The 20,230-nt window shown below is 50.6% G+C and overlaps 1 protein-coding gene across 1 annotated transcript in view; it reads left to right on the forward strand.

The window, feature by feature from the left end:
• Nucleotides 1-20,230, forward strand: part of LOC144723148 (double-stranded RNA-specific editase 1-like) — a 77,669-nt gene that overhangs the window by 18,869 nt on the left and 38,570 nt on the right. Inside the window, exon 8 of the mRNA XM_078601715.1 lies at nucleotides 636-787. Within this exon, the coding sequence (XP_078457841.1) occupies nucleotides 636-787 (152 nt within the window). The remainder of the gene's footprint in view (nucleotides 1-635; nucleotides 788-20,230) is intronic.

Consider the following 20,230-nt stretch of genomic DNA (forward strand, 5'->3'; position numbering starts at 1 on the left):
ATAGTAATGTGGATGTGATGATCTAAAAATATGGCTGATGTAAATGATGATGACTATAATGCAGCAGACAGGAAGGTTGATGATGTCTGATGATTCAGGGGGATCGGGTGGCGGGGGTCCCAAAAACATTCAATGCAAAATTAAGCCACTGGTAATGATAGTGATGGTGGTGGTGTTGCTGCTGATGATGGTGGCGATGATGGTAATGATGGTGATGATGATGGTGATGTTGATGATGGTGATCATGATGATGTTGATGATGTTGGTGATGATCATGGTAATAATGGTGAAGACGACGGTGGTCATAATGGTGAAGATAATGGTGGTGATGATGGTGGTGATGATGGTGGTGGTGATGATGATGATGGTGATGATGATCATGGTAATAATGGTGAAGACGACGGTGGTGATAATGGTGAAGATGATGGTGGTGATGATGGTGGTGATGATGGTGGTGATGATGGTGGTGATGATGATGTTGGTGATGATGATGTTGTTGGTGATGATCATTGTAATGATGGTGAAGACCACGGTGGTGATTATTGTGAAAATAATGGTGATGATGGTGATGATGATGATGATGCGTGCGTGCGTGCGCTGTGCCCACTGCAGGCGACGGGGGCCCCGCGAGCGAGGCGCGCGTCGTCTGCCTGGCCACGGGCACCAAGTGCCTACACGGGGAGTTCATGAGCGTGGCGGGCCTGGCGCTCAACGACTGCCACGCCGAGGTGGTGTGCCGTCGCGCCCTGCTGCGCTACCTCTACTCCCAGCTGCAGCTGCTCAGCAGGTCACGCGTGGCGCCGCACACACCAACACAGCTATGCCCCCTCTCATGCCGTACGGCCCATCAACAGGCGGTGGGGGGCGAGTGGACCTCGTGAGAGAGGGCATGGCGTGTGGCAATGCACGCGCGTTGAACTTATTTCGCACCGCGCGTATTCAAGCGTGCTAATCGGCCGCCTTTGTCTCCCCAGTGCTGATGTTAACGCACAAACACAATGATGCCCTCCCCCCCCCTCCTCTCCCTTATAGCCCTTGAACAGGCTGTTGGGGCAAGTGCTTTTAGCGATGAGCAACCCATGCAGGCAGGTACGGCGTACCTATGAGAGAGGGGATTGTTTGTTTGTGTGTGCTTTTGTGTCGTTCTCTCGCACCTCCGTTTTTCACGGTTGGCTACGTGCGGTGAAAAAGAAGTTCAGCATTCGTAAATTCGCAATTACATACTCAGCCGCCTTTGTCTCCCGAGTGACGATGTTTATATGCAAAGATCCATCTATAGTTCTAGATTTGAAGCTTTCGTGACTGCAATGATTCATATTCTTAGGTTGTTTCGGTAAATTCACGTAGGTAAAAAATAAAAATTAATAAAAGTAAAATAACGGTACAAATACTGTTTCTTGGAATTTATCTCACTTGATACAGCTATCGTACTGTGACGGTCCCACCTGAAGACGGAAGCTTGTGTTGCCTCCGAAACGTCGTGATTTTATTTATTTATTTTACTTTTAATAAAAAAATTTTTTTTACCTACGTGACTTTACCCAAAAAAACCTAAGAATATGAATCCATATATAGCTTTAGCGCCGGATGAAGGCCAACATGGTACACGAGTGGTTTGGTGCGGCTTAGCACCACGGCCAGTGGGCGTAGTGTGCATGGCACGGGGCCCTGCCTCCCCGTCGATTCTGTGAATCGCGATTTGATTGATCAATCTCCATTCTTCACTCGCGGCCTCGTCTTCGTCGTCTCGTCTGCGTTGCTGCGCAAGTGTCCGCAGCTCCGGTCCGCTTCGTCGGCCCCGAGAGGAAGAGTCGCGTCATCGTCCGTGGGCGCACAACGTTGCACGGCGGAGTGAGCGATAGATTTGCATCCACACGACGACGTTCGCACGAGCTAGCGGGCGAGAAGCGGGGGTGAGTGTTGGGTGTGGTGGTCGTACGGGATGGGGTGGGGAGGTGGGCGATAAAGACCTTGTCCGACGTGGTTTAGCTTCTTCTTGGTTCTTTCGGTAAAGTCATGTAGAAGGGAAATAATAAAATAATAAAAATAAAACATAACAAAATCATTCTCACGACGTTTCGGCCACAACGCAAGCAGCCGTCCTCAGGTGAAGACCAGGTCTGTGGCCGAAACGTCGTGAGAATTATTTTGTTACGTTTTATTTTTATTATTTTATTATTTCCCTTCTACGTGACTTTACCGAAAGAACCAAGAAGATGAATCCCTGCAGTCACGAAAGCTTTAAATTGAAATTTTATTATGTTTTATTTTTATTATTTTTTTATTTCCATTCTACGTGACTTTACCGAAAGAACCAAGAAGATGAATCCCTGCAGTCACGAAAGCTTTAAATCGTGGTTTAGCTTTTCGCCGCTAACGCCCCCCCCCCCCCCCCCCGCGTCACGCTTTGCCCGTGATGTGCCGCGCGCGCGAGACTCGTCACCGTGGCAGTTACAACATTGCTCATCACCGCGGCAGCACTCCGCCTTCGCCACGCATTCAGTCACTCACCCGCTAACTACCCTCTATTTACACGATGCGAGGGCATGGCGGCGTCACCGAGCGTCTCTTCGAGGCGGGCATGGGCGATGGAAGCGATTCCCCACAACACGCGTTCCGTAAGGTCGATGTATCCGCTGATGCATCAATCCGCTGCTGGATGAGCTCATGTGACCACTCCATCTCCGCGCGTTCCCTCCTTGAGCTGCCACATCGTGACGAGTCTAAACTCAACCGAGCTGTAGAGCTCTTTTTCAGAAGAGACCTGTCCGTAAAGGAAAGCTCAACGAAAGTGGCTTATCGTGTGGACATTTAGAGCAGCCAAATAGTCTGAACGCGTGATTGCTAAGTGGGGAGGTAAAAACCGGAGGAGCCAGAGAAAAAGCCACGTGACCACGGGGAGAACATGCAAACTCCACATATCCAGTCGTCAGGGTCGGGATCGGGATCGGACTCATGACCTGCATCCCGGGCGAGGTAGTTAACATCTCGCCATCATGGGGGCCCTCGTCTTGACCATCGGCCACTGTCCCTTCAAGCGACTAGTCCTGCCGATCCAGTTCGTACTCACAACAACAACAACCGCCATTCGCCACTAAGTGGCGGTGACGTCACCTCGACGCTTGTGCCAGGCCATGTGCACCTTGAGGCCACGTGAAGTGTCGTACTCACACACACGCACACGCGGTCAACCATGACCTGTAAGTTCCTTCGTCATGGTCCAGGAGTCCCATCGCAGCCCAGGATCGGCATCTCAGATTCTCTCTCTGTGTCTCTCTCCATGAGCGTCTATTCCGTGCCTCTTCTCGAGGCACACACCCTCCCTCTGCTCCTCCTGCCTACAGACTTGCACCGGTGGAATCTCTCCCCAGCCCTTCTCATTGCATCTCCTCGGTCTCTTCTGAACGCGTGAGCCCAAATCGTCCAGAGCTCAACTTCCCTTAACGTCTCGAGAATATTAGCATCCGCAACTGTACATTCTTACGAGCTGGTTCGACAAGCGAACATATAATTATGAAAATGCAATTGCAGGCAATTAGGTTGTGCGATTTCGAGAGTGATTTGGTTCATATTAATAGTGATGATGATGATGATGATTTGTGTGTTTGATAGAACACACGTTTCTCCGGGGCGTCTCAGAGAACTGCATAAGTGTGATAACCAAATTGCATCACATCACATCTCACACGTTTTAAAGGGCACCCCGAGCGGGAGCTGCCACCCTGTGCGACACTTGGCCTGCCAATCGCATGAGCGAGTCAGCGGTGAGGGTTGTTCGCTGCGTGTGATCTCAATGGAGTCATTTGCAGGGAGGTAATTGTTTAACAATTTTGACAAATTTTGACCTTGACGCCTGCACACAATGGCCGGCTTCTCCACAATAAATATTGTTCGTGTTAGACCGCATGAATATAAATGTGTCGTTAAACCCGCCACCACCCGACACAGCCAATTGGTAATATTTGTCACGAAAACAAAGCATGCCAATTACTTACTAGCTCAATACACCGTTGTGTTGGAGTACGACGTTTCGCCGGTAATTACAACCAGCATCATCAGGCGGTGCCTGGTTATTTCCTTTGGGTTAATACGCACACAGACACGTCAGTATTATCCCAGGTAGTCTGCCGGAATTCGAACCGCGGATTTCTCTGCAGCAGCTGATAGTCGGGGGCACACGTGGGCCCGGTCCAAGTGGCAAGCAGCACCGCGTGGCCCCAGAATCATCAGAATCTGTATTTGTACTGGAGGAATCCGATGAGCTGTAAAGCTCTTTTTCGCAGATGTCCCCGCTCACTGGAGCGGCTTGCCACAGCTCTCCTGTTGGGCTACGATCGCAGCTCGGCCAACGCGGCAAATTGTTGCTTTTGAACTTTTAATGGCTTAAACATAATTTTTTTTATCGGTTAAATGAGGTTTACATTTTAAAAAATTACATTAAACAGACCAAAGTGAGCGAAGGTTTTGCAATCCAAACACGGAGCCCGCGAGTGAACACCCTGTCTCGGACCCATGCCTCTGGGTGGTGGTGGTGGTGGTGATGGTGTTTTTTTTAATAATAAAATGCAATAATTGCTTTTAATGAGCGTGTCAATAATTGCTCAAGGATATTGCTGGTGGGGACTGCAAATTAGATTTTGGTGGCGCGTTTTTTTTCCTTCATTTATTTGGCTACTTACATTTTATTATTACTGATTTTTTTTTAAAGGGTGGTGTTGCAGTTGAGCATCGGACCGCGCAGCGTCGCCGTAACGGGCGTGTGAGACACACAGTCTGGACGCTGCTGTTATTATCATCGCGATGCTCATCTCCCGGTTACAGCCCTGAACCGGTGGTGGAAATTCCACAACCCTATGGACAATGGGAGCGAGCCTCTCGGTAGGACCCCCACTTGTGGACGTCCGCACAAAGTGTTGCTAATTGTATCGACCTCCGTGAGGGAGGGGGGGGGTTACGACGACGATGGGCTGAGAGCAATCTTCCCAAGCAGGATTTGAACTCGCAAACCTGTTCTGGACGAACGCGAGGCCACCGACGAGCCGCTGAGTCAGCCAGCCAGCCCCCCCCCCCGCCCCCCCAGACAGCGCCGGTCAATAACACGGGTGGCGTTATCGGCGTCGCGGTGAAACACGCGGCTCCATCGGTCGAGAAAGGACTCGGGATGATCTGAGCGAGATCACGGGGTCGGACGTAGAGGAATTGGGGTCGCCGGAGAGCGCCTGTGTTACAATCACCGAGACGCGCGGCGCTGCTCTGGTCGGAGCGGAGCGAGGGGGGCGGGCGGGCGGGCTGGCGGGTGGGTGGGTGGGCGGGTGGGTGGCGCACAAATTCCCGGCCACGGCGAACATCGGTGGCCGATGTCGGTGGGTGCGCAACCGTCCTGCACTGACCAACGTGGAGAAGTATGGTCAAACCACCACCCCCCCCCTCCCCCCCGACTGGCTTGGTGTGTGGAGGTCTTCATCCAGGAGTGGATTGACAAAGCGTTTAACATTATGCATAGTATCGCCGGTTCGATCTCCCGGCACGGAAGTTGAATGCCCCTCCCGTCCAATGGGTATACACACCACAGCTAGTCCATTTGGTGATACGCGCGTGGCAAAGTAAAATGTGGGAACTCCCACCGCTACCAAAGTCAGGCCGAGAAGTCAGACGGGGATGCGTACCCGCTCACAAGAGCTCCCTCCGGTGGAGGTCCGACCGCCAGCGGCGGCGTGAGCGAGAACTTGCACGGCTGCGCCTCTGCCTCTGACAAACCACGGCTGCCCCGCGCAGCCGTATATGGGCATCACAGCACTCGCACGTGTGCTGCTGCTGCTGCTGATGATGATGATCGCAAACAGCAAGGACGACTCCCATCCTGTGCACGTGCAGTGCTCGCAGCCTCGTCTAAATCACCGACTCAGAAGAGATGCCGCATGTGTGGCAGATTGTGTTGGCAGCTGCGTTTGTTGCTGGTGGAGAGAGAACTCCCCCCCCCGCCCACCCCCCATTCACCCCGTCCGTCGCTATCATCAGAAGGTGTCAAGGGCAGGGAAAGAGACCTTTTCAAAAATCCGGGGGAGGTTGGAGATGCCCATGCCGCCGCCAGCTTGTATCGATAATGGCACGGGCGGCGAGCGATTTGTGAGCGGGAAGGAGGGATGGAGGGGGTGGGGAGAGAGGGGTGGGGGGGTCCATTGTGTGCGAGCTGCCGGCTGCTGACCGGGCCGTGCCCTGCGCTAATGATAATGCATGCTCTCATCACGTTTGTCGATTGTTTCATTAATGGCTAATGAGGCGTGAGTCCCTGGGCACGGGGTTTCTGTCACCCGCTAACCCCGGCCACCCAGACACCAGCTGCTGCTGCTGCTTCCCGTGCCACTTCCGTCGATCCACCTCGCCCGCCCCTCTCATCGTCACCTCGCCGCGACAGCCTCCGCCACCGGCGCTATGAAGACAAAGATCCCATCCTCCCCGCCGCCCCCTCCGTGTAGCTTTAACAGAGCTTTTGAGGGGGCAAGTGGTGTTAGCGAGCTACTTACTAAGGCCGGCACGGCACACGTGGGAGTCGGTGTGACGGAACCACGTGCCGACCGCACCAGGGACCTCATCCGAGGCTGAGTCGACGTAGGAGAGGCCCAGGAGTGGTTTAAATAATCGTCAGCGGTGAACTGGGGTCGCCGAGTTTGCAGTGCAACGCACACCGCCACCACCACCGCTGTCGCCAACACAGCCAACGTCACCACTCGAAACGCATCGCCTTCCGTAGGCATAACACCACCACCAACCACCACAGCCACCAATATCAATACCCGCCATTCGCCACCAAGTGACTGTGACGTCACTACGACGGCTGTGCCAGGCCAGGTACACTCCGAGGGCCACGTGACGTGTCGATGGGTCGCTGACAGGAGGTCACGGGACAGACCCAGGTGCGATGGGTTAACGGACTGAGATGGCTGGCAGATGCAGCAGCTGTGTCCCCCTACTGTGTCAACTTTGCTACATTTTATCCGCCGGGCGCTTCGATCGTTGTTGTGAGCGTCGCTCCTCTGCCCTTCGTTGTTGTTGGAAGGCGACTGCCTCCCACTGACCAAGTCGCGTCCTTCACGAGCCTCCTCCACAGCCACCACCAGTACCACCCGCGCCGCTACCATCGCCACCAACACTCCCCCCATCTCTGGCTCACCCGTCTCTCCCTGCTCACCAGCACGGAGAGGCGAGCGATGGCGAGTGCGGAGTCGCGGGGGGGGGGGGAGACCGAGAGGAACTCCGTTCGACGGCGCAGCGACCGCGTTCCATTGAGTCGCCACCTTCGCGATCCGATGGATCGGTCAAAATTCAAAGTCGCGATTCCATTTTTTCCCCCTTCCAATGCTGGTGGAATGTGGCGCGCCTCGAGTGGCCGCGCAGAGATCCGCGCGAACCAATCGCGTGCGTGCACCGTTACAGGTGTAGAGGTGTAAAATGGGGACGTGACGTCAGGTGTGCCGTTCAGTGCGATGACGTCACGTCTCCTAGGGTACTTAAGGTATACCCCGTGACGTAAGCGGGGTCACTGTGGGAACGGGTAGAGTAAGCAGGGTGAAGAGGGAACCAGTGGGTAGAGGGATCGAATAGGGAGTCTGGGGAGAAGCCGGTGGTAGCCGTAGAGGTGCTTCTCTCTCCGCTCGGTGGAGTCGGCAGAGTCCACGATCCGACACGAGAGAGAGAGAGACCGGAGCTAGCCGGCAGGGACCCGGACTCAGAGTAGGATCCCTAGCCCCTGGGAGTTGTGTACCCGCTGTGTAGTATTGTAACAGCTTTAATAAACCCTGGCGGAAACCCTTAACTTACCTCCGTCTCCGAGTACGTCCCTCGGAACTACTCAACACAGGTACTCGAGGCCAGAACTTGATCCGCACTCGCGCACGATTCCGCGCCTTCGTGTCGCGAGCGCGATCATCGACGTTAACCAATGAACCAATCCATCGCCACGTGCTTGAACGGCTTAATTACGACGCAACGAGGCATCGCTGGGCTGGGGGTGGGGGGCACAGATGCGAACGCGTCTCAATTCTGCGAGGATGGGATCGGACCTAGACACGGGGATCATTTAAAACGAGGGTTTGTGTCGCGACGGTGTGGGGAAGGGAGGCCGTTTGGCGAAGGTGCGAATGAGAGCGTTTTGTCATTGTGTGAACTCGGGGGTGTACTGGTCCCCCCCCATCACCCCCCTCGCCCCAAATGTCACTCCCCTCGCCCCCACCCCCGCCCCCCGCAAATCTTTGTCACGATTCAAGTCTAGAATCAGTTCTGTTTTCACGTTGCTATGCAATGCATGGGCCACGTGAAGCCATTACGTGCATCCTATCATCATCATCATCATCGGCAGCAGCAGCAGCATCAAAAGCCGTGGTCTAGCCACTGGATGAAGACTCCACCAGCTCTCACGGTCCTGATACTCGACATCTTTGAAACACATTTTTAAAGCTCGCAGGATTCCTTCAGTATAAATACATATTTTGATTCATGGTCCACATTCCGAATAGCCGGTTGTTGGTCAGGTCGCCCTTCGTCCTCCGCCTCGTCTCCGGAGAGCGCACAGGCAAACGGATGGTTCGGAGTGGGAGTGATGCACGGGGAGTTCAGCTGAAACGCTCACAGATTGCCACCCTGCACCAACGGCGTGCTGTGAAGCAAGCAGCATCGGTAGCAGCAGCAGAAGCAGCAGCAACAGATAATAATACACGGGTAGCAGCAGAAACAGCAGCAGCATCAGCAGCACAAGTATCAGTAGCATGTGCAGCAGCAGCATCAGTAGTAGCAGCAGCAGCAGCAGAAACAGATAATAATACACGGGTAGCAGCAGAAACAACAGCAGCAGCATCAGTAGCACAAGTATCAGTAGCATGTGCAGTAGCAGCAAAATATTGTACACGGGCAGCAGCAGCAGCAGTCTGGTTCCTCCAGCCTTATAATCATCATCAGCAGCATTGTGCGTACGAATTAAAACAGTGCAGCCTTCATTTACGCAAGGTGAGGTCATGCCTTGTTCGTCTTCATAAACACCCAGAGGTGGAGCTGATGCAGTGAGTAGAAGGGGGGTGGGCAGCACTGGAAATCGACAATCGCAACATCAAATTTCGATTTAAAGCTTTCGTGACTGCAGGGATTCATCTTCTTGGTTCTTTCGGTAAAGTCACGTAGAAGGAAAATAATAAAATAATAAAAATAAAACATAATAAAATAATTTTCACGACGTTTCGGCCACAACGCAAGCAGCCGTCTTCGAGAAGGCAGAGTCATTCAGACGCTGTCTTCTCGACAGACCTGTTCTCCACCTGAAGACGGCTGCTTGCGTTGTGGCCGAAACGTCGTGAGAATTATTTTATAATGTTTTATTTTTATTATTTTATTATTTTCCTTCTACGTGACTTTACCGAAAGAACCAGCGGTCGCTCGCGCAGGAGTCTCCTGTCAATGCCACACGCCATCTGCTCTCGGTTCTGGACGTTGCGAGCTGGTGAGTGAATGAGCAGAGAGAGACAGAGTTTGAGTGGAAGCAATGTGGTACAAGGTGGTGTGAGTGGCGGTGAAGGTGATGTGTCTGGTGGTGGAGGTAATGGGACCTGTGGTGGTGGTGGTGGTGCCAACCACTTTAGATACAAGAGCAGGAAGGGAAAACTGCTCCGAGGCAGACACCCTTGCCTAAAGGCTAAGCAGCTGTTGTGGGAACATGTGCCTGTAACGCACGCGTGCTTACGCTTGCATAGAAATATATGCACAAACACGCACGCCCTTGTGGTACAAATACTTTTGGAGTATGAAGTTCAAGCTGGCACGATCACATGCACAAGCGCGCAGGACACACACACACACGTGCGCGCGTACGCAGGGATACGCGTGCGGCTCGCTGAACCTGGAGCACATCCGGTATCTCGTCTAATTCACCGTAATCAGTTTTTTCTATGTAAAAAAAAACATGCTAAAAACCGCGACATTCCTCACACACAGCACAACGCGCATCTTGGCAGCCGCGAGCGTCTCGTGGCTGCTGCCAGATGTTCTTTTTTTTCTTTCTGGTTACACGTTTGCCCCCAGCGTCGCGAGCAAAACCGTCGTCGAGCTCAGGGAGGGCAGCGCGCCGTGTCGCGCCTAATTCAAGTGGACGGAGCCATCCCCCTCTACCGCCCTGTCCGCCAGAAGAGACAGGTGCTCGGACCGCCACTCAGGATCGGGGGGGGGGGTGGGGAGCAGACAGTGACCAAGGACGTGGCGTGCGCGTGGCTGGACGAAGCCCGAGGCTGCTGGCCCGGCGTCAGCAAAAAAACTCCTGCGTTGGGTTTTATCTACTTTATATATATATGTAGAAGGGAAATTTATGAATGTGTGTGTCTGTTGGAAATGTTTAGCGTACTTCCCAACATGCAACAAACTTTAAATTTGGCATGTGGGTAGTTTCCAAACTGTACACAATGCAAAACGTATGAAAATAGAGTTTTGTATTTTGGTGGGGGGTGGCGTGGGGCAATAATGGATATAATACTGTATATTGCACGGCAAGTGAGCTGTGACGTCACATCTGTGATGTCACCCGCATGCGGCAGCGTCACGCAGTGTGCCTGCTGACGTCACGCACCCCCCCCCCCCCACCCTCCGCGTAGGCCGTGTATCCGCACAAATGCGTGGCATCGCTGTCTCGATTTTCTAAGTCAACGCGACTATTTTCAGCTCGCTCTTAAATATAAAGCAGAAACAACATCTGTTTGTGTGAAGCAACAAAAACTCTCGAACGCTGAGCTCCGACGTCATGAAATTTGCACAGCTGATGCTGTCTGGAATTTCTAACGGAACGCGACTATTTTCAGCTCGCCACGTCATTCCCTTCCCGAGTTGCCTAAATCGACCTTATGTATAAGTGGGTTAAGGTTAAAATTTCCTTCAGTGAAAAACATCCGATTTAGTTAAATTTATTTGTTTCGGATTTTTTTCGTTTCTTGCAAGCATCAATTTTTATCAGTGAAATATAAGGGAATATGAAATTAATCCAAGACAAGAATCCAAGTCCCGGGCGAAGCCGGGTAGTAAAGATAGTTGTTCATATATTGTCCTAAACCCCCCTCCCCCAATTATATTCCACTTGTAACATTGGGAGGTGAATGCTTGGGATTACACCGAGGGTCAGAACGAGGGAGCCTAGATGGATAACATCTTGGTGGCGAGATGTTATCTCCCTCGCCTGGTATGCAGTAGGTCGGGGGTTTCTATTCCGACTCTGACGCCTGCTGCTGTATATTTGGAGTTTGTTTGTTCCTCTGTCCCAGTGGTCGCGTGGATTTTTCTTCGGTTCCTCCGGTTTTTTTCCTCCACATTTAGAATCAACATCACGCGTTTGGTAAATGAAAAAAACATGTAAATACGAGATATCACGCAAATGAAAGAGACGTCGTATTGGGAAGCACACCGGCGCTGGAAGGGTTGATGTCCGTTGGTTGAAACGAATCACAGGGGCAGCCAAAGGAGAGGACATGCCCGGAGGGACGTCCGCCGTGGAAATGGATCGACGAGATCGGCCCATGCGCTGGATGTATATTGGGATCGTGAGAGAGTGAGAAACTCTTGAACTAAACTATTTTATTTTTATTTTACCAGGTAAGGCCCACTGAGCTACATAGCTCTTTTTCAGAAGCGACCTGGCCACAAATGTTAACTCAACGAAGTGGCTTATGGTCATGTGAACATGTGTAATAAACCTTCTCGAGACGGCTTCCGGAATCAGTCCTTCTAATTTCCCAACTTCCACAGTTACACTCACACGCTCCCCGTTGCTGACAGACAACGGGAAGCGGGCAGACTCCCAGCTAAGTCCACCGCGCACGTGGCACCCAGAGCCCCGTACGCGCGTGACCCCTGCTCTTTTCGTTCCCAGGTCTGTTCCCGACTTCTCTCTCTCTCCTCCTCTTAATCCCTGGGTCACGTGGTACCCCTAAGCCAATCCTCCGTAGTCAGCGTTGACCGTTCCAGATGGTTCCCCGTCAATCCCTGGACCACGCCTCTGATCCGGCTTCCCATTAGCTGAGGCCCCGATCGGCCAGGCCAATCACCCCTGCTAACATGCCGTGATCACGCCGAGGCCATGCTCCCTGGCTCACCCCTTATTGGCTACAAAGCGGGACCGGCAAGCCAATCACCACGTGAGCCCTCTATGGCTGTTATTACACATGTATAGCAGCCAAATAACTCTAAACACACATTGATTGTAAAGGTGGAGAGAAAAACTGGAGGACCTGGAGAAAATTCCACGCGACCACAGGAATAACATGCGAACTCTAAACATGCAGGCTTCAGGGGTCGGGATCGAACCCACGACCTCTGGCATATCAGGTGAGGGAGTTAACATCTCGCCACCACGGCGGGCCTGGGAAGAGCTTCATATCATGGATTTACCGTGGCTGATGATTTAGATATTTGAAGCCACTGGAGCTATGCACTTTTAAATCTAGATTTAAAAAAAAATTCTTTAGAACTGTTGTTTATGTTTAACTAGCGGGAAGTACCCGGCAATGCCCGGGTCAAAAAATATTTAAATCTACTCTTAAAAATCTAGCGGAAGTGCATACTGACTGTGGTGGTACCTGCTATCACTACAGTAGTACATACTGACTCTATAGCAGTATATATCGACTCTATAGCACAAAGTATTCACCTGACAGAGTGGCGTGGTGAGGCCTAGTCCCGTGCAGAGCCTCCGGCCTCGCCTAGATTGTCCAGCCGGCCGAGGTGGCACCTTGGCAGGCTGGGGCTGGGATGCTACCCCTGACCCCCCCCCCCCCATACAAATTCTCCCCGGCCGCTCTGCAGTAATATTTACGGCCTATAGTGGTAGCATTATAACGACTGTATAGTAGTAACTGCACGCATCAGGGTGGGGGGGACATGACACAGTGAAGCATTTACCTGAGCGTTTAGTGTATATTTTGATAGCATTTTTAACACTAAATAAAATGTCCCCCTCACTCCCACCGAAGGCGTGCGACTTGGTATGGTCGTGCACGCATAATAAATAAATAAATAAATAAAGATAAAGCGCACAAAAATTGCACTAAATCGCTCATTAAACTAATTTAAAGTTGACGGATGTGAAAAAGGAATAGCGCTTGCTCACGGCGAGGCTTACGGCGTGGTACCTGCCTATTTTATATCACGTAAACCCCACTGATAGAGAGCCAAATCCTTCGCAAGCGCACGAACTCACAAATCCACTCACAAACCCACACACAAACCCACACACAAACCCACAAACAGACAATTTGTGACTTTTTTTATATACAGATTTGTTACACTTCCTCGCACCTCTGATTAGCGCGTTTGACTACGTAATAAGTTCAACCAACATCCATGAAGATGGGATGAAGTTTTGTCTGGTTGATTCGGGTTGAAGATTGCAACTCGGTTCAAGCACAGGCAGGCGATAACCCGAATTTGAACCCAGGATCTCGGTGGTACTTGCCTCCGTGCCATTTTTCCCTGAGTCACTCAGCCACCTCTGTCACCTCTAACCTCTAATTTATTGTCCGGGCGTGAGGGCCGATATTGAGTGGAGACCCCCCACCCCTCTTCCCGCACCTCCAACCCCTCCCCTGCCACCATCACCACACGCCTGCAAAGACAACATTTCACAGACACTGGAACGCGACTCCCGTGAGCGTCGCTTCCCGATAAAGGGCAATGTTTTATATTAAATGTCCGCGACTTTGCGAATTAGAATTTTAAGTTATTGTGCCGCACGCAAAAAAATATCACGTATATTGAAGGGGGGAAAATTCCCCTCCAACTAGAAGCATCGGGGCCCTCCTTATCTGGCGCGGTGAGATTCCAAATAGCTCGGTGTTCCGATTGCGATCATTGATCTCGCAAGCACACACGCACACACAGGCATCAGGATGCTTGACGAATTTGAATGATTGTGGCGAGCAGGCAAATGGGGTCGGTGGGCAGTGGCAGCCGAGGGTGGAAATTGACGGTGGACGCACACCGATGTGAAATTGAGGAGACGGCTCAAGAACGGATGGAGGATTTGAAACGTCGACGCGCTGGGGGTCGCCGTCTGCGCGGCGTCTTTGCCCCCCCCCCTCACCCCGCCTCCGCTCCGCCTGGTAAAGCGCCGCAAGAACAGGTGTTGTGGAAGTCCCGCAGTGATCCGCCTCTCATTAATTAGCGCGAGCATTTGATGCAGGAATAACCTTCAAAGCCACTAATAAATAAATAAAGGGAACAACATTCTGTTACAATCAAAAGGTCAGATGGTGCACTTCTCTCTACTCGAGGACAATCGCGTGTTAAGTTAACGATGGTGGCCAACTTACTCACATGCCTGCCTAGCTTAACTATCCACCTACCGATTCATTTATCTATCTGCCTGCCCGAGTAGATGTCTACCTACTGATCTGCTCATCTCTTTGCCTGCCTACCTACCTACCTACCGTCGAGATAACTTGGACACGTGCGAATTTGCAAACCACCCCCGTGCAGGGGCACTTATTTGTGCGGTACCCGAGGCGGCATTCACAGAAGCGCACGCCTCGCTATATATGGCACGTGTGTTTGATATGAAGACTGCAGGGGCTGTTAGCGAGCACCTATTTAGGTCAGCATGGCGTTCAACGTCATGAGTCGTGTGGCCAACGCCTCGCCCAGTCACATTTGTCCCCCCAAATTATGACGTTTACACACCGCGCCAGCTACTCATTAGAGGCTGAGTCGACCTAGGGGAGGCCCATGACCGGTTCAGATAATCGTCATTGGTGTTGGCCTTGAGCGGGTATCGAACTGGGTGCGGCCGGGTTCATAAGCGCAGCTCACCGATCACTGCATCACAAATATAAAGATCCCCCATATATCTTCTTGGTTCTTTCGGTAAAGTCACGTAGAAGGGAAGTAATAAAATAATAAAAATAAAACATAATAAAATAAAATAATTTTATTTTAAAATATTTTATTTTTATTATTTTATTACTTACCTTCTACGTGACTTTACCGAAAGAACCAAGAAGATGAATCCCTGCAGTCACGAAAGCTTTAAATCGAAATCGCCCATATAGCCTTAACAGACTGTAGGGGCAAGTGCTGTTAGCGAGCACCTATGAAGGCCGGGACGGTACACGAGGGGGTTGGGTGGCCAGCACCAGGACCGACCGCCTTTGTCTCCCTAGTGGCAATGTTTACACACTGCACCAGGTACTCATTTGAGGCTGAGTCGACCTAGGGGAGGCCCAGGACCGGTTTAGATAATCGTCACTGGTGTTGGCCGTGAGCGGGAATCGAACCCGTGTCGCCGGGTTCATAGCGCAGCGCGCTAACCGCTCCACTATCGCTCCCCACTGCATCACACACACACACACACAGACAAGCGCGAAGAGCGAACGCGTAAGCATGCATGCGCATCCACGGGTCCGTTGACCTCTCCGTGTCATTCAGAGCCATGAACTTTCGTTGGATTAGCAGGAATTGCATTCAGCTCGACATCTCTGATGGGCCGGTGAGCTCCTTAGCGGACGTCCGTGTGATTTAGCGCTGACGCCATCGGTATGGGGCGCACCTGTTTGTTCGTGCCGGATTATGCAGCCGCACGCCACGAGTTGAGCCATTCGCCTACGCCAGCCACGTGCGCACCGAGGGGTGTCACGATTCGACGACGAATGGGTTGAACGTTGATTGTTAAGCGCACAGCGCACGCGTTGAATCTCGTGCGTGAAAAACAAACAAAAAAATCCATGTTTTCGATTCATAAGCGGCACATGCACCTGGCAGCCGCTAGAGGCCGCAACATCCACCCCAGCTTAAAAACCAGGCTAGAGTCTACATTATAGACTGCCAGTACGCTCACCGAGGTTTTTAACCAGGTTACAATATACATTATAGACCACCAGTACACTCACCAAACTTAATAACCAGGCTACAGTCTACATTATAGATTGTCAGTAAACTCACTCCGATTAAGAACCAGGCTACAGTCTACATTATTGTTTTTTTTATTATTTTAATTTATTATTTTTATTTTCATTCACTTCATTTTTTATTGTTATTTTTCTATCTACGTGACTTTACCGAAAGAACCAAAGAATTTCCACCGCAGTGTTGAAAAGAAGTCGTCTATTGTCGAACTTGCGACCGTCAATCGTGACAATCCGCGTTCACAGTGTCTGCTATTTACGCCGTGTACGTGTGTGGCCACGTGTTTGGGAGCGACGAAGTGGGGAGTGGGTGGCAGAGAGAAGGAGCCTGTGTGTCTTCATCTTTGTGTGGTGCGGTTGGGCAGAGGTTTGCGTACAGCGCTACAACCTCGGGCGACTTCATTTCAATTCCTGGCCTCGGTTAACATCTGCGGCGAGCGGTATCCGAATACGTTTTTTGTTATCTCTCCTAGGTCGACTCAGCCTTAAATTGTTATCACATGTCGCGTGTAAACATCATTGCTGGGGAAACAAAAGCGATTGCGCGCGACCACGACACCTCCTCGTGCATCGTGTCGACCTCAAGAGGCGCTCGCTAACTTACGAGATGTGGGTTTATCTCCGGATATTTTTAAATTCCTCCTTCACCAGTGTTCCCCGCGAGCTTTCAGAGGGGATCCACTTCAGCCGATGAGACATCGGTGTGAGCGCCGCCACACATTTGAAACCCATTTGGCTTTGACGGCGGTGGCCTTGCAATGAAGAACGCTGCACTCCACGGCGACTTACGCACGCCCGTTACACTGCCACCTGCCCCCGAACATGTCGGTGTGTCTAGATTTGAAGCGTTCGTGACTGCAAGGATTCATACTCTTAGTTCTTTCGGTAAAGTCACGTAGGTAAAAAATGAAATAAAAATTAATAAAAATGAATAGAAAAATAAATAAAAATAATAAAAACAATAAAATCACGACGTTTCGGAGGCAACACAAGCTTCCGTCATCAGGTGAAACTGATACAGATATTTTGCTGTGACAGTTTCACCTGATGACGGAAGCTTGTGTTGCCTCCGAAACGTCGTGATTTTATTGTTTTTATTATTTTTTGTTATTTTTTATTAATTTTAATTCCATTTTTACCTACGTGACTTTACCGAAAGAACTAAGAGTATATTTGGTGTGTCGGCAAAGAGCCCGCTGCAAACGCTCCCCGAGACTGGCTGAGGATCGCTTGAGCAGATTTAACTCCACTCGAATCCCCAGGGCGCCCGCTCGGGCCGTATCGAGAGCGACAAGCTTCGGAAGCGCGCGCGCGAACGCGAGGAGAGACAGACAGAGAGAGAGAGAGACAGAGCGAGCGAGCGAGCGCAAGGCGGGTTGCGTTTGATTTTATTTCTTCTCCGATATTCGCGCGCGTGTCGCGGCCCGCCCAGTAAAACTCGCGCCGACACGGGGCCCGCGGGGAGCCGTGAAGCGAGCGGTAAGTGACCACTCCGCAGCTCGTAACTCGAGTCCCCGTTGCTTATCGACGTGTTGTTGCCAGCGGGAAAGCCACGCCACGTGCAAGTCGCCACACAAGACAAACAAGACAAAGACCCCCACCCGCGTGTAGCCTTAACAAGCTATTTCTAGATTTGAAGCTTTCGTGACTGCAAGGATTCATATTCTTAGGTTTTTTCGGTAAAGTCACGTGGGAAAAACAAAATTAATTAAAGTAAAATAAAAAATAAAATAAAAATCACGACGTTTCGAGGCAACACAAGCTTCCGTCTTCAGGTGGAACATTCACAGCACGGTAGCTGTATTACTTTTATTAATTTAAAAACAAAATTCCTACGTGACTTTACCGAAAAAACCTGAAAACCTTAACAGACTGTTGGGGCAAGTGCTGTAAGCGAGCACCTATGAAGGCCGGAACGGCATACGAGGGGTGGGTGGCCAGCACCACGCCCGACCGCCTTTGTCTACCTAATGGCGATGTTTTACACATTGCACCAGGTACTCATTTGAGGCTGAGTCAACCTACGGGAGGCTCGGGACCGGTTAAGATAAACGTCTCTGGTGTTGGCCGTGAGTGGGAATCGATCTCGGGTCGCAGTGTTCGTAGCGCAGTGTAGCGCTAACCGCGACACTACCGCTCCCCACACACACACACTCACGCCTTTTTGGGGCCGTCCATAAATGACGTCACGCACCTAGGGGGGGGGGGTCAGACATTTGTGACGATGTGTGACGAGGTGGGGGGGGGGGGGGGTGAGAAATGTGACGTCACGTGAAAATGCGCAACTTTAAATAAATACAGACAACACGTTCTACTTAATTAAATATACTTTTTAATAAATGTTTTCTCCTACAACATCAGAGTGCAACGCCATATTAAATACGCACGACAATGACAACAGTTTAAAACGATTTGAAGCATGTTTTATATTTTTTTTTGTGGGGGGGGGGGGGCAGAGCTTTGTGACGTCATTTGAGGGGGGGGGGGTCTGACTTTTTGTGACGCCGTGTGACGAAGGGGGGAGGGGGGTAAAAAATCGTCCAAAATCGCGTGACGTCAATTATGGACGGCCCCTTTCGCAAATAGGCTTTTAGGACCACGTGCTGTTGTCTTGTGGAGCAAAACTACAAAAACCCCATCAAAAGCACTGCCCATAGCGATATCTCCTCTATGAAGAGAGCCATTGTCCCGAAACACCACCCATCATGATGTACTCGCCTATAGCCCGCCCAAGGACGGGTGTATAATGCAGTTAATCTGAAATATTCTATCGAAAATATTGACCCACTTATGATTATTAATGAGGGGGTTGGGTCCACATGAGTGACGTCATCAGCTCATGATTATTGATGAGGGGGGAGCTCCATGTGGAGTGACGTCATCCGCTCATGATTATTAAAGAGGGGGTGGGGGCGGGGTCCACATGAGTGACGTCATCAGCTCATGATTATTGATGAGGTGGGGGGGAGCTCCATGTGGAGTGACGTCACCCGCAAATAGATAATTAATGAGGGGGGTGCCTCACGTCATCCGCTCATGATTTTTATTGAGAGTGGTGCTCCATGTGGAGTGACATCACCCGCTCATGATTTTTAATGAGGGGGGGGGGGCTCATGTGCAGTGACGTCACGCGTGAGTATTCGCCGACAGCTGAAATGCCCCTCAGCAGGCGTGGGGTAGAGCAGCACACGTGTCCCCGACAGAAGCAAGAGCCCTCTCCAACGTAATGGAACACAAAATAGGGGCTCTGCAAAAGAATGCAAGTGGCACTTATTGCTGAAAGAGCCTCTTTGTAAACGATGTTTCTGGTCTTGCCTGCTGGTGCAAAGTAATGTAAATGTTTTTTTATTGCCTACACGAGAGCATCCAACATAAAGCTGGCCATGAGAAAAGCACGGAGTTGCCAAATTCAGTCCCACCACTTTTAAAGATTGTCCTTGCGCCTTGTTAATGGACATCGCAAAGCTGAGCTGGATGGAGAATTGAAGCCTCTTAAATTCCAAGACTGTGTCATTTGAGATTATAGTTACGCGAGGGAGAAAGACGTCTTGACCTTTAAAATTGGCTGTAATGATTGTCGCTTTGAGAACATTTTTATGTAATTATTTCACAATCAACCTAGTGCCATTGCAAAGTCTAGGTGGGTCCAAGTTTCTCAAGAGCAGGAAAGGTGCCCCAATTTTTAGTAGCAAGTTGTGTGGTGGGACACCCGGGAGCTGCAGAGAATTCAAGAATTCAACAGGAGAGTGAACAATTTGGTCATGGTGTTGTATCTATGCCCTGTTTTCCGTTATTAATATTAAGAATAATAAAGAAAAAAAAATTATATATATTTTTTAAATTAAATAATGAAAACAACTCACAAGCACACCAGGAATCCATGAAACATGGAGGGCGGTTAAAATGATAAGAATTCGGTCACAGAGAGGTCAGAGACATCCAGATGGACAAAGATCGATGGCCTGACCTCCCAAGACATCTTGAGATCCACGGAGGGGTGCAGAGCAGAGTAAAGGATAATAACGGTTGCCACTCGCGTTTTCTTAACGTTTTCCTAACCGAAAAGTAGAAACTTAACAAAGAGAATTAACCAACAAACCATAGGTTTTTTTTATTAGTAATTATCTTATATTACTCGTATTCACCGCGTACATATTATTTAGAATTATATGTTTCCTATCTACATGACCGTCCTAAAAACTAAAGAGTACGAATTCCAGAAAGCTTAAGTGGAAACATAGTTACACTTAACCTCAGGACATTAAAATATAACTCAGAATAAAACACCAATCTCTGGAGAACTAAACTTGGCA

Source organism: Lampetra planeri, chromosome 1, assembly GCF_965212315.1.
Source record: "Lampetra planeri chromosome 1, kcLamPlan1.2.h2, whole genome shotgun sequence".
Classification (NCBI taxonomy): domain Eukaryota; kingdom Metazoa; phylum Chordata; class Hyperoartia; order Petromyzontiformes; family Petromyzontidae; genus Lampetra; species Lampetra planeri.